This window comes from Triplophysa dalaica, chromosome 23 (assembly GCF_015846415.1).
Source record: "Triplophysa dalaica isolate WHDGS20190420 chromosome 23, ASM1584641v1, whole genome shotgun sequence".
Classification (NCBI taxonomy): domain Eukaryota; kingdom Metazoa; phylum Chordata; class Actinopteri; order Cypriniformes; family Nemacheilidae; genus Triplophysa; species Triplophysa dalaica.
In genome coordinates, this window is record NC_079564.1 from 7,770,387 (window position 1) to 7,786,038 (window position 15,652).

General features: G+C 37.7%; 1 protein-coding gene across 2 annotated transcripts in view; it reads right to left on the reverse strand.

Moving 5' to 3' along the window:
- sema5a (sema domain, seven thrombospondin repeats (type 1 and type 1-like), transmembrane domain (TM) and short cytoplasmic domain, (semaphorin) 5A) overlaps positions 1 to 15,652 on the reverse strand; it is a 98,948-nt gene that overhangs the window by 69,049 nt on the left and 14,247 nt on the right. For both annotated transcript variants that reach the window (XR_008905495.1, XM_056738682.1), the window contains exon 2: positions 2,903 to 3,130. Coding sequence is in view for 1 of the 2 variants with exons in the window: in XM_056738682.1 (XP_056594660.1) it covers positions 2,903 to 3,059 (157 nt within the window). In the remaining variant the exon portion in view is untranslated. The remainder of the gene's footprint in view (positions 1 to 2,902; positions 3,131 to 15,652) is intronic.

A 15,652-nucleotide genomic window follows, 5' to 3' on the forward strand; every position in this document is an offset into this window, starting at 1 on the left:
GAAAAACTTGACATTGCGTAACTTCGCTATGGGGGAAATCCCTCCTTCTCTTCCTTTCCTGAAGCCTTAAGTTCAGACATAAAACCAAATGATGTTGAAAGTTGGCCTTATTTCTTCACCGGCAAGCCTGTGCAGACACTCGCCACCAATCATAAGATATATACCTGCAGGGAACCATCTGGTTTATAAAGCCTGTCATTTACAACAAAAGAAAAGCCTTGTTTTCCCTCCTTCACACAGAAAGAAAAAATAGCTCTCTGGAGTCTAGACCAAAACAACACGCAAAGCTCACGAATGTACATCATCAATCTAGATTTACATCATCTGTCTAGAACAATATTTTACCAACACCCACGTATGAGCTGTGCAAAGCAATACGGCTCCATGACTCACATGTTCACTTTTTTACAGTCAGCCAATGTCAGTCTTTATTACAGAGATCTAACATCGGAGCTCAGCTGTGGTTCTAGCATGGCTGCGGGGACATGTATTTATCATCTTTATAGTCCACGCAGGGAAAAGACGACCGTCAATTGTGTCCTTCCCAGGTTTTGATCCCTTAAAGACAAGGGTTACGTGATCCACATAGAAATATTTGAAGACAGCGCTCAGAGAGCATCGCAAAGCAGAGGTGTTTCATTTAGGAAAACTCTCTCCTTGCCAATGTCTCTCTTTTGGTCGGGATGGACACACGCATCTGAGCTACTCAACCCTTTTTATTGATTTTTTCAAAGACGCTGCAAGGAACATACTCCAGCATAAATGTAGGCTGCAGGCTTGATTCAGAAAGGCAAATTTAAAGAGAGAGCAAAATGTTTCTCTCGGTCTTTAATTCCGTTTAAATTAGCTTGCTAGGTGGTCTGTCTGACAAAGTCTGAAAGGTTTAAAAAGAAAAAGCAGGACCATCAATCCCTCTTCACTCTTTGTCAAGATGAACACAAAACTAGCTGTGTATTCACCTATAATTACAGAGGAAACTTTTTCACGAAGCAAAACATTTCTTAGAACAGACTGTACAAGCGTATCTATTACTACAATTTAAAAGTATCAATTTTACGTGTAAACAGTTTCGGGAAATACTGAATGCTGTTTTTATCTGTGGTGAATTTTAAGGTTACTGGATTTATATTGAGACGAGTTTTGATAATGTCAATAATAATTCTGGCCTGGTAACTCAAGGCAAGTGTAAAATGAAAATGAAATATAAATAAACTACTGTATTATTTATATTAAAGGGTTCACCCATAAATGAAAATTCTGTCACCATTTTCTCGCCCTCTTGTCATTTCAAATGTGCAGAAAACAATAGAAGATATTTTGAAGAATGTACAAGTACCAAACAACGGCAGTACCCATTGACCTGCATTGGTTTTGTGTCTAAACAATTTAAGTGAATGGGTCCTGCTCTTGTTCGTTTACAAACATTATTCAAAATATCTTCTTTTATGTTCTGTGGAAGAAAGTTACAGGTTTGAAATGACATGAGGGTAAGTAAATGATGACATAATTTTTATTTTCTTGATCAACTATACCTTTAATAAAAAAAATTGTTAAATAACATATTTTGCAATAATGAGCAGGGCAGAAAAATCGTTATTGTTGAGCTTTAAAATGGACATGTCTAAATAAAAGGTCCTTCAGAATTCACCGCATAATCTGAAGTCCAGATGACAACTGTGCCTGTAAAGGGCATTAAGAGTTCAAAACTTATTTTAGAAGTCTTAGCAGAGCAGTTCAACCAACTGAAGAAAACTCAGAAAGGCCAGTGCCCAACCCACAAATCCCAGAATAAATGTTTTTTATTCCATTCCCACTGCATTTATTGTGTATATCTGATAAATGGGGTGCGATTCAAAATGTTTTACAATGTTTGTGAGAGGGATAGATGTTAGACACAGATGTAGATTTTGGGTCAAATTTGACATGTGTTGATTTACATTCATTCATTCATTTAGCAGATGCTGTAATCCAAAGCGATTAGCAAATGAGCGAGCATTTTGCATTTTGCCTTAAAGTGACCGTTCATCCCAAAAAAAAATGGTGTCATCATTTACTCAGCCTGTGACTTTCTTATGCAGAACACAAAATAATATTTTTTTTTATATAGTACGTGGGTAACCAAACAACAGCGGTACATGTTGACTTACAAAAGGTAACAATGCAAGTACAAAAGAGGTAAACGTTTGTTTGGTTTCCAAACATTCTTCAAAATATCTAATTTTGTGTTCTGCAGAAGAAAGTCATTATCATTCCCAGACCTTATATGTGAAATTTGTCTGTTTGCACACCTGAGGGTCCTGTTCTAAAGCATACAGTAGCTTGTGTTTGGCACATGGACATGAGGTTTTTATTCCATTTGGAAAATCAATGGATAAATTAGCCACACGTCCATATTACAATTCACCAGACCATAAATATAGACAGCTTAATTGTTTAAGAGTTTACGTACAGTTGAAACTGATCGCTAGGCAAAAACAATGACCTTGCTATTCCACTCCATTAGCCCCAACAGACCCCCTTTGGCTTTGACATACAGCTGCACTATTGCTTATTGAAATCTGCCTGCAAAATTTACATGGAACACAATGCATATTCCCCAGGCATGACAATGACTTTATTTAAGCTATGGGGAAGGTGACCGAGTCTATCAATGCAATTATGGCTCTTTGATTTGGGCCAAAACCAATATTCAGCAGAATAATATTGCTGTAGTCATTCAAATAAGGTTTTTAATGGCCCATTCACACAGAGAGCAACAAGACAAAGTGAATCACAGAAAAATATCAATTACATGATGAGCATTACCCAATTTAAGAGTGAATAAATTGACTGACTTCAAGCCCATGGGCAGCAAAAGCTCATAGGTCTGCAGTAAAAATCTGCATATGAAAGAGATGCTGACCTGTGTGTGAGATGAGCGGGTGTTCCGCTTTGTGGCAGGGGGACTCAGAGGCCCGTGTGGCCCCCCGGCAGGGCACTCCTCTGGGAAACAGCAGCAGCAGACTGTGCACCACGACTAGGCAGCGGGCCAGGGGCGTTCCCTCTGCAGGGGGAGCCATGGGGGTCCACTGGACTCTGCTCAGTACTGCTGGGGCAGGGTCATAGAGCACTGGGTATCTGCCACTGGACACTACAGGGGGAGAGAAAGTGAGAAAATATGACTGATTCATTGTTAAGAGGTTGATTGATTTTATTGGTCACACTATATTTACCTTCATCTAACCTTCACTAATCATTACAAAGTCATTGATCAACATTATTACAGTGCTTAAAGACTCGCTGATGTGCCTTGGAATGTGCAGCTTTGTTTGCTGCATTGACAGAACTTTTACTGAAACAGGACGACGGGACATAGAGTGGTCCCTCCCTCTTTTAAAATTCCAAGTAGTGTTTAGTTTACCAACAGCCTGGAATATGACAAGAAACTTAAAGGAATAGTTCACCAGACAATAACGATTATGTCATCATTTACTCATCCCCTTGTCATTTCAAACCTGTATGACTTTCTTTCTTCTGTCGAACACAAAATAATACATTTTAATGAGTGTAGGCAGCCGAAAAATGGCGGTTCCCATTCACTTCTAATGTATGAACACAAAACCAATGCAAGAAAATGGCTACCGCCTTTGGTAAGCAAATGATACAATCTGTATTCACAACAGATTTATACTAAAATCCACAAAACTTCCGTTTAGATTTTGGAGAGACTTCAACACATCATTATTTAAAGTAATTTTTAATGCTTAGAGGTTCAACATTTAGGAAAATTTGCAATATTTTTACAAATACTGTAAGTGTAAAAGGATCGATATACATTCATACAAAATGAGTGACAGTCGTATGTGTGGACTTACTATATAAAGATATCTCATGACCACATACCAGCCCAATATAAATGCAACATGCAATTGGAAATCTGCCATCTTATCTCACATAGGCACATAGTCGTGGGTAAAGTTGTATTTGAGTCCTAAAAGCCATGTGACTAATTACTCCGGAGTGAAGGTGACATCGTTGGTTAAACAGATCGGCTAACATTGTCCAACACCATTCATGTCAGTTGATAACTGTACACATATAAGTATAGAATAGTTAGATGTGAGTAAATGAGCGTCAAGCACAGACTGTAGCCAGATAAAGAAAATGCAGCTGTTGAGGTCTTCACATTCATCTGTAACCTTTGACCTCTCTTCCACAAATCAGCACAGAGCGTCCAAGGCATACACCATCAGAGCCTCTAACACAGCATTCACGAAAAGTAAAACTCCAGTTCAGATCAGCACTCATCGTGAGATGCTTACATTGTTGTTATAGATTACATTTATAATGGCCTGCAGGGCATGGACACTCTGTAGCATCTGATTGCAGCCATGCTGAATGGGGTCTTAAGCACGATCTTACCACGTTTGAGCCAAGCACCAGTGGCACTGCTTTACCAGAGCCTGTCAATAGAAAATCTCTCCATCTGTCCTTTCTTATGATAGCCACTAGAGTAAGACAGTTGAAATTGAGTCTGTCTTTGAGAAGGCTAGTACAGAACTCAATTACGCATAAGTTGCTTTCATCAGCTGGGACCGCAGGGACTTTCAACAAATGAAAGCGCTGTTTTGAATGGCCTGATGGTTTTGGAGATGCATGTCTGTAGACTGACTTGTACATATTTTAGACTCTGCAGCTTTCTGACAGCAAATGGTGGGCACGGAATCAAGTAAGCCCTTTAAATTGTCAATACCCAATGTATTCTATTGATCATGTAAGCCCAAAAATACAATTTTTTAAAAAAGAGATACTGAGAAAATGTGAATAATAAGATTATGAAAGCAGAATATACATTTTATTTAATTAAAATAAAATGTTTCTCATAATAAGTTTTTGGTCTTAACGTCCATGTATGTTGATCCAAACAAGTACACTGTATTTTTTTATCTAACAACTGTATAACACGTAGAACTATATGTAAAATATATATTATAGTAAAGTGACAATGTAAGTAAGGATAAATTAACATAAGGGTGACTAAATAACGACAGATTTTTTTATTCATTTAGCCCCTTCATTTCCAATGAAAAGGTATTTTCTGATGCATAAAAAAACACTTTGTATTGTAGTTCTTCACAGAGCTTAAACACTGTCTCATCCTCTTATATAAGTAGACACGCCCGCAGAAAAGAAAATATAAAAATCACATTAGTGTTGATGACAAACCCAACGGTTTATTAGTACATTTGCAAACATCCATTAGCAGTGTTTGTGACCTGATCTGTTTCCAGTCTCTTGGGAAGCAGATGTTGTGTAACAAGCTATTAGAGAACAAGTCAGGAAATATTAGCAGGGCAGAGCTGTGGCCTAACAGTACACGCTGTGACACATTCATATAGTGTTCATATAGATAATTTAGGTTTGAATTTGGCTCGAAATTTCTCATTAACGTAATATCTTTAAAATGAAAAGTGGGGAAACGCACAACGCGAAAAACAGTAACCACAGACTTAACCAATGACCACGAGGACAACAGAATTGTGTTAATTTGTCAGGTTACCGTAAATCTCATGCGAGTTTCCTTAATCACAGCTGCACATATGACGACATGAAGTATCGCTCCTGTGGTCCAGTGTCTGTCATACAGAAAGTAACAATGTATATGACAGTGATAAAGTATTTCAACAGCTACATGCAGCATCCAATTGCCACAGATTCTCTCTCGTGATCAAAGTGACTTCTTCCTGCCACAGTCAGTTAAAAGTAGTGGGAGACAGCAGTGGTCAATATGATCTTATTATTCCAGCAATAACACCAGATATTCTCCATATTACATTACTCAACTGCAGTCTTTACATTAATCACATTTTTGAGAAACATTTAGCGCTGAAAAAAATGACAATATTGTGCTATAGCAATAAAAATGATTCCGCTATGAAAGCATTAAGATATGATCGTAACATAAAAGAAACAAGAAAAGATAATTAGATGTATAGGTCACTGACCAATATACTGTTGCTATCATGGGTATGTTATACTGTATTTTACACTATCTATTCTACATGCTTATGTCCTTCTCCATGTTTGCACAGATGGCTTTTAACAGCGTTCAAACCCACTTGTGGACGAGGCACAAATCACCCCCCACCGACCCTTCTTCTAGTTTCATAGCGGACAAGACACACATGCTGTAAAACACCAGACTTCACTCTGAGCAAAACCAATAATGGACGTGTGGAAGAGAGGTTTACTAAAGATTGACAGCAAAGAAACACAAACCAGCGCAGACAGTAAACCGAGATATTTTTTTCCTCTGTAGATCAATTTCAATCCATCTAGCCTCTGCCGTTCTTGATGTCTCCACTAATATGGATATTTTCACCAAAACCCTTGTGGCAAGGGAACTGAGAAAGCATTAGCAACATCTGGTCCAGAAAACGGAAAGCACAGGTTGTCTGGTTCAGGCAGCCTCCAGGCGTTAATACACACAATGCATAATTAAAGAGACATTTTCATATGAGCTAAGGGGGACTGAACACGGCTCAGTCGTGCTGTGTGAATGATCCCTCTCCAACTGTGGAAATATTCTAATTGGCCATCAGTGTTCGAATTTACATCACCGTAAGGGTTTACGTGGCTTGTCTAAGTGATTAGAATCGTACATTCACAAACTGTGAAATCCAGACGTGTTACTCGACAAGTTACTTACAACTGCTTATTCTGAATGTGCTTGTGTAGGCAGACTTTCCTCTAAAAGCATGAAGTCTGGTTAACATTGCTTATTTTTGGCCATGAACCACCTATTAAGATAGGAAGGGGCTGTCAGACCAACATGTAAGAAGACTAAAAGTTTGCATTTTATGTTGAATATGTAGAGAGACTGGGGCTGGTTGTCACACTTTTCAACCCAGTGTAACTGCAGTTTGTGGCATAGACACGAAATTTGGAATCCATTAATTTGTGTTCTTGGAAACGAATATCCCCATTTTTTTGTGTAAGTGTGCACAACCTTTTTTAATGTCACTCAGCACTACTTTCTTTTCGAGTCACGCAGCACAAGTTTATTTGCATTAATATATTTATGCTTATATTTGCATTCATATATTTATAACCTGATATCAAAAGAAGTCGTTTATATTTTTGGATGTTGCTGACACCTTCTTCACCTCAAACCCCCAAATCACAGCCGCAAAGGCTAATTTTGGCAAAACAACGATAAATGGCTCCCCTAACCCCGCCCCTAAACCTAACATCACAGGGAAAAGGTCAAATCATAACAAAACATTTCAATGAGATCGTAGGAAATTGGAATTCACACGAATGTGCCACCTTGTAAAACAAGTATGAACTCCCACCAGATTGCGTTGATATATATTTATACATGTGAAAGAAATACAAAATTTCTAATATTAAAATACATTAGATTGAAAGTCGTACTGGGTGACACGAAATAAGTCGTGGTGACTGACACCAAAAATGGGGGAAATTCGTGTACAAAATAAATTGATTTCAGTTTGTGACAATGTCACAAATTCCCCTGAGACTGTGTTGCACTTTTTCCACAATTTGGTAGATTAATTTTGGCATGGGCTCAAAACTTGCCTGCACACAATTTTCACTGGTAATATAGTTCATTACCATACACTTTGTTGACTTTGTGGATTTGTGCAAACGGACAGTGGACTTAAAAGCTCGTACTATATAACCCTTGTGACTTCCCTGTGTGTTCACTATTCCTGATCCCCGAAATAATAGAACAACACAGAACACATTGTGCTCAAGGACACCAGCATACAGTCAGTGTACAGTTCATGAACAGTTTATTGGCAGTCAGTGGGCATGCCGTCTGAAACCAAAGATCACGCTGCGCTATCATGACTGCTTAAAAAAGATAACTGAGAGTCTCTCAGAATTTTTGAGAGTATGCCAGCCGACCTCATGAGTGTTTCCTGTTTACTATTACAAAATACAAAAATGTCTGATCAATCCTTTATGATCCACCTTCCCCACTCTTGAATCCTAACTTTAATCTTTTCTCACACTGCTGAATTGAGGGAAACCAGAGGCATGACGGAGCATCAAAAAAGCATTAAAGTGATAGCAGGCTCTGAGCAAATAACTATTACACGGCAGTTTTCTAGGCGCAGTGTGTACATGTCAGTCTGTAAACATTTACTGTTTTTCAATGCGGGAAAGGAATTTTCCACAAGCAACCTCCTTATCCTGATATTTTTCACAGCCAGACAGAAGCATTTCCATTTCAAATCTAATGCAGTTTTCAGGTCCGAAGCTCTCACAATCTGCTAAGCCGATACCTACAGAATGCTCATCTGAACAACATCTGTCAACCATTGAACAACAACAACCATCCGCCAAACTTTTCAATGCACATCTGTTTAAGTTGATATTCATCAAAAAGGAAGAAAAAAATAATACAAAACCTATCCTTTCTCCCACGCTGTGACAGCCAACTGGTGAAAGTGATGGAGGGCTTGGTTAGAACTGTATTAAACTTGTTGGGGGTAAGCAGCCAAAATTGCAGGCTAGTTACGAAAACAATACTACTGAAATGCTGCCGCTGGGGCTTACGTTCAGTTCAATATCTCTGGAGCTGTTAAAGGGTAGCTTTGGGCAGGCTGGCCACAGACAAAGTCATATTTAAATCTGGGACAGCAAACCCGGCAATTTCAAACTGTCACACCCATAACTCTCCTAAGGTATCCAAGATTTATTTTTATCCGCCTGTTTCTCTTCTAGTCCCTTTGATGAAACCAGCACTGGCTATGCTTGGAGTGACACAAAGCTTTCCCCATGTTGAAAGGAGGCTGTGGCACTATAGTTATGTGGCTCTCTTAAAAACAGAGAATCCTGATTGAGCCAGTCATCACTACACACAAGGTCACCGGAGCACTCCGCCGCAAAAACATTTTCAAATCTATAAGAGCCCGAGGCTCATAAACATTGAAACAAAAGGTGTTTGTTAAGATGGGTTTGACCTTTATCTTGAAACAGCAAAGGTAATGAGATTTTACAAGGTCACTTTTCCGACCTTTGCCCTCTACAATCAGTTTTCATTAAAGGTTTATCTGCCATGATTGAAAAGAAAATCATCACATCCGGGTTCTAAAAGCTCACAACTATCATTTGTATCAGAAGGTTTATCTCCTCATGAAATTATCACTGTTGGATAAAGTCATCTTGTGCTGTTGATTCGCCTCAGAAGGGAACATACAGTAAGCGGTAGGGGGTGCTGAACATCTGACAGCAGACTTCCTCCTCTTAGCTGTAAAAGATTCTATAAGTCACTTTAAAAAAAAACACAACAACCGAGTCTCATCTTTATATGAACGTGTTTGTAACGACATGTAAGATAATCTTCTTAAGTGGGGCTACAAATATGAACATTTTGTTGCCTCAAGACTCACTTCATACTTCATAGATTTCCTCCATGTGAAACAGACCATAGTAACATCATGTGTCTCTACTCTAGAGTTGTGGGAGATTTGCCAAGATACAAAACCATCATAAGCTATAAACTATCAAAGTTGCCGATTATGAACTCAGTATGAACTCAAATTCTCCAAAGATCTATTGTATTTCTAGTGATTACAAAGCCGTATCTTCTTACTGTTGGGCAACACTTTTGTGTCTCATTTGTCAATTTTTATTTCTCATGATGAATGCTATGAGAAGCAAATAGTTGAACTGATACTTATAAGAAACACTAACTCTTTACAATAAGGTTGCATTTGATCCCTTTTTACAAGTTTATTAACATGAATAATAAGCAATGTAGATTTTCAGCATTTATTCATCTTTATTAATGTTAGCTAATGCCAATGCAATTGTTTATGTTAGTTCATGGTGCATTAACTAATGTTAGCTAGGGATGTAACCATTCACCGGAACAGTGCTTTCACTGTTTGGAACAGAAGGAGCCGCTGTGTTTGCAAACTTGGAAAACGTGGATATACTGATGTTTCTTAAATTAAAAAAAAATCCAAGAAAAGCACAGACAAAGACTTAGTTTGTTTATATTAAAGAGACGTTTGTTTTATTAGTTTTTATTTGATTTGGAATTTGTTTGAAAATTGCAGTTTAGTTTTGTTATTTGCCATAAAATATATTTTTACATTACAAAGAATTGTGCAGCATTTGAGAAATAATAAAGGGCTAGTCGTTTGTCTCAACTAATTTTTTCAAAAATAAATTGAGAATAAAATGTGAGATCAGTATCGTGAATCGCATCGCATTGAGAGCTGAGGGAATCGTTACATCCCTAATGTTAACAGATACAACTTTACAATACAATGTATTAGTAAATGCTGAAATTAACATAAAACTAAGATTAATAAATCCTGTTATTGTAAAGTGTTACCAAAGAACCGAGAAGTCTATTAAGTCTCCAGATGTAATCCGGGCATTAAAAATGTAATCCGCAAAAGTCTCAAAAATCTAATCGGCCATCATAAACTGAACCATTTCTTACCTGACAGATTTCAGATATTTTCCACAAGATCTACAAAGCTTTGGTTGTTGAGACATTTAAATGTCAAACCATCACATGGCCAGTGAGCTATAGCCTGGCCCACATCAAAGAAGCCTTTTAAGAGGTAAACCTTCACAAGCTCTCAAACAAGATGACAAGAGAACTCAACATTTTTTACGTTGTACAAGTCAATATAAATCATGCATGAAACACACAGATTGACTGGCTGAATTCTAGTGCTCTATTGTTGATGTGAATAGCAACATATGTGCTTAACCTGACATTAAACTCTGAAAGGCGTGCAGTTCTTTTAACCCATCATTTACCGTCTAAAACCAGTGCGTGCACAAAGACACACACACCGTTCTGGAGGTGCACAGATAAGGACAATAATGCCTGTCGCTCTGAACGTTTGACATTTTTAGGGGTTTTAATTACACGCTTGGCCACCGAGAGCTCGCTGAATGTTGCGGCAAATGACACTATCACTATTCCCAGCTGCATATCAGCATTGTAGCACTGTGGCCCTTCAGCATTTGAACGCCCTCACCTTTGTGGATAAATAGGTGGCATATTCAGAGGTGAACTTAGAGGCACACTTTCTGGGTTCTGTTACAGGATGATTTTCCATTTGGGTGGGCCTGTAAGCTAATGTGAAATTAATAAAATTCAAATGGCAAGAGGTTTTTTGTATATCCAGAAACACTGAATGGGTAGATATTGCCTTTACACGGGTCTTTTAAGAATTTATTTATTAAATAATTAATGGTAAGCTTTCCTGTAGCTCAGTGTTCTAGCACTAGCAATGCCAAGGTCATGGGTTCGATGCCAGGGATTGCACATACTCAGATACAAATGTGTAATATAATGCAATGTAAGTTCGCTTTGGATAAAAGCGTCTGCCAAATGCATAAATGTAAAAAGTATTTATTTGGTCTTACAATTGAACAGCATTGGTACCTATAGGAAAGTTTTGATTTGACAGAGATCTGAATGTGACACAGGGGGGTTTATTGGGGACATTTCACTCCAGATCTTTCTTGGGTTCCTCCAAAAATGTCCTGCTGACAATTAAAATAATACAAAATTAAAAGTGCTTACTTTTTATTAAAAACTAATTTGTATTAGCTTTTCAATAATTATCTTCAATTTAACCACAGAAAAATATTAAGCAAGCTATGCACTACGATTAGATCTGCCCAACCAGAATATGGGATGTCCCCCTCAAGTCGAGCCACCCCAGTACCGGGCCTGATCTGGCAAACACACATAACTGATGTAAGATTTCCCAAAGCTGTGCAGAACAGAATTTAGGCCAAATCTGACAAACTTTTGCAATGTGCAACTGATTTGAACAGTGTTATACAACATAAAGCAGAAGGATAAATCTTTAGCCGGTTATGACACATCTGTAATCTATGTCACATTCGGCACACAAGTTCATCGTGAGAGCCAGGCGGTGGTGCATGCGTGAGACTAAATCAGGTTAGAAACACATGCTGTCGTGGCACAAAGATAATAACAAGGGAACTTCATCTGCTGTACAATTCAACTTTAAAACAACTTTGCTGAAAAGACTTTGGTGACATGAACGGTGCACATAAGGGAAAAGGTCAGCGCTTGATCGTCAGATGTTTTTATTAAGTCCTCAGATATGCAGGATGTAAATAATTACTCTGCTCCAGTGGAACCAATTAATCACATGTGTGCGACGAAATTTGCCCCATAAAAAGAAGCAGTGAGACGCTGACAGTGAGAGGGAGCTAATGAGAGAATGAGTGAGAGAGCCCAGCTGTGACCGACGAGATGTCCTGACAGGACAGAGCATGTCTCACAGCTGCAGGCGTTGTGTAGTCGAGCTTGCATCAAGTCGGACAGATTACAGACCTTTCTACAGGAGACTCTACTTCACTTCTTGTCTGACACAGCCGTACACAGTGCTGTCAGCGAAGAGAAACACACGTTTCTTGTTATCACCGGAACAATTTACTTATCATATTTTTACACCTGTGTGTAGAGAGAAATCAGCAGTGTAAATAGAAAGAGGAAAAGATGAGGAGAAACAGTGATGGTTTAATTCAGTGTTTACAACTTTTTTTATTCCAGCAGCATCAAAAATTCTCTAGAGGTACTTCACTGATTTCAAACCCTATATGTTACTTCAACTCATATTATACTATAACTTTTAAAGAAAGACTTATTGTAACTGTGTGTTGAATATACTTTATAGCACTAAAAGTGGTTCCTGGCTCGAAATAATAGGGGTACCACTTTTTTCCTGTATAGAACCATATTTTGGTGCTTCAGTGGTTCTTCAGCGGTTCTTTGGGGTGACTGAGGTGCTATAAATAGCCGATCAAGAACCATACAGGGGCTCAACATTTTCTTTATATGGAAACGGATCTATGTAGCACCTCAGTCCCCCCAAAGAACCTCTGAAGAACCACTGAAGCACCAAGATGGAAAAGCGGTTACCCTATAATTCCGATCAAAGAACCACATGTAGCAAAACATTTGTTTAGGGTATGCTGTAGCTCAGTGTAATTTTTGCCGATTTATTGTATAAACCTTCTGTTGTGCTTTGCTTTGTCTTTAAAAAGAAAAAATCACAATTGTATATATAGCTCTTAAAATCCCTACATTTTCACTTTTTAATACCTTTTCAACAAAGCAAATGTAAAACTTTCGGTGTAACCTCCTTAAACGTCCTCAGACTATACATAGACCCCTGCTTGAAACATCTGTGGACGTTTATATACCTGTACGATTTACTGATGTTAATGAAATGTATCGAATACCTAATGAGCTTAATTCCATTCTCTCCCGAGACCCAAAATATAGGGCAAAGTCAAGAGAAATGCAGAGAGTCATCTCTATTCTGATGAGCAGCGTTTGCCTTAAAACATTGCCTAATAAGCTTATTAACATCTTAGAGGGAAAAAAAGAAGTTGGATGATTTATGCCACATTGAAATGCAGCACATTATAAAAACAACATGAATTTTAATGTAGATCTAAACCAATTAAGGTATTAAGAAGACTGAATAATTGCACTCCCATGGCATTATGTGATGCTCAGTCTCTGTGGATTCCCTTTCACACACGGAAAAACATAGAACTCAGTCTCCAAAGACTCCATTATAAATGAGGTAAACATGAAACAGGCAGATGAATTCATGCAATCTTCTAAAGAAGAACAAGAAGATCAATCCATCCGAACTGCCATAGCCTGTGATGATAACAAACGCTGTAAGTGAAGAATACCAAACCATCGAAGATAAAGGAAGCTCAAGGCAGGACCCAATGACCCAGATACAAATCTTATCTGCGTAGCAACAAGTTCTTACACCATCCTGAGAAATGCATTTTCTTCGCTTTCACTGAACCCAATCAAAATGTTCTTAATTTGATTGCTTGGAAATGTCATCTATAAATGCCTTCCGTACTTCAACCACAATTTACTCAACAGAGGTGAAAAATGTCACAGGTGGATTTCAATTGCCCAATCAGCTTGCATTCAGCTCCACTGCTTCCTACTTGTTTCCTTAGTTCTCAACATCCAAACTTGCCCAAAAGGCACAGGCATCCAACGCTCATAAATAAAAAATACTGTGACCATAGCTGCCGGTATTTGTACACTTAAGCCACACTTAAAAATCTAAGTCAACTGCATAGTCAACAATATATCAAACTATGCAAACAAATGTTGGTTGATGTAACTTCACTTTTCACAAAAAAGACATTTTGCAATTACTGAAGTGTCTCAATGTCATTTTAGTGGAAGCACTTCAAATTCACTGAGGTGCCCAAACACCCACACCCTCATCTTTCTACAAGTCCAAAAACGTTTTCTCTTATTTTTGCATATTTATTTTATTACATTAGGTTATATTTATGGGGCTTTTGGTTTTATTGGGACAGGACAGTGGAGAGAGCATTGGGCAGAGATAGGGGAGTGGGACAGACAGGTGAAGGACCATCGAGACGACCTGTAGCTATATGCTGGCATGCTAACCACAGGGCTATTGGCGCAGTTTCTCTTAATTTTTAACAGTGTCTATCTTGTTTGATAAATTAAACAACTTTAAACATTTAGCAGTTTTACATTTTTAAATAAACAATTCTTATTTTATTTTTAACAGTGTCTATCTTGTTTGATAAATTAAACTAATTTAAACATTTAGCAGTTTTACATTTTTAAATAAACAATTCTTATTTTATTTTTAACAGTGTCTATCTTGTTTGATAAATTAAACTAATTTAAACATTTAGCAGTTTTACATTTTTAAATAAACAATTCTTATTTTATTTTTAACAGTCTCTATCTTGTTTGATAAATTAAACTACTTTAAACAATTAGCATTTTTACATTTTTAAATAAACAATTCTTATTTTATTTTTATAAGCTGTTTTTTTACTCCCTGTGAGGTCAGAGATTACTGGTATAACCATCTTTGTTATCTATGTTCTTATCAACACTTTTACTTAAAGTAAAGGATGGCATAAAAATAGCAGGCCACCGAAATCAGCATCTGATCAGATATTATATACAGAAAGAACATGGTCTCAAAATGATCAATAGAGGATGGAGATCATTAATGCAAAAATAATGCAGTGTCTGCGACAATACCCACAGTTCCATACACTGCAATAGTTTATTATATTAAAAAAGCAGTATGCTGCAGTAAAGCCTGTATAACAAACAATCGTTTATGTGGGCTATTCTTACCTGGGACTGTCTCGCTCTTCCTTTTCCTGCAATATTCTGCCATCTGGACGTTAAACAATGAAGTTTAAACGATAACATTTAACTGGGGATATATGCTTTATCCTGGAGGCCTCATTAAAGTAATTGAAATATAGCGGCCCAGTAGTCTAATTAGATGAGCAGTCAAATCCAGGGATGAAATAGTCCACGAGGGGGTTTGAGACACAATGTAAGAAGAGATTACACTATTCAACGTGTATTTTCACTATAGCTGCATTCTAGCATACTATACTACGTAGAATGAGGATTAGTGTGTCGGAGATAAAGTGGTCTGTGACATCAAACAAATATATCAGAATCTTTACTACATACAAATGTATGTACTTTAGTGCAGTATTTTTAGCCCATAGCTTAGGTTTACAACCTTTCAGACAATGTCAGTTGAATTTCTAATATCTGGACGGTCTGTGAAACCCT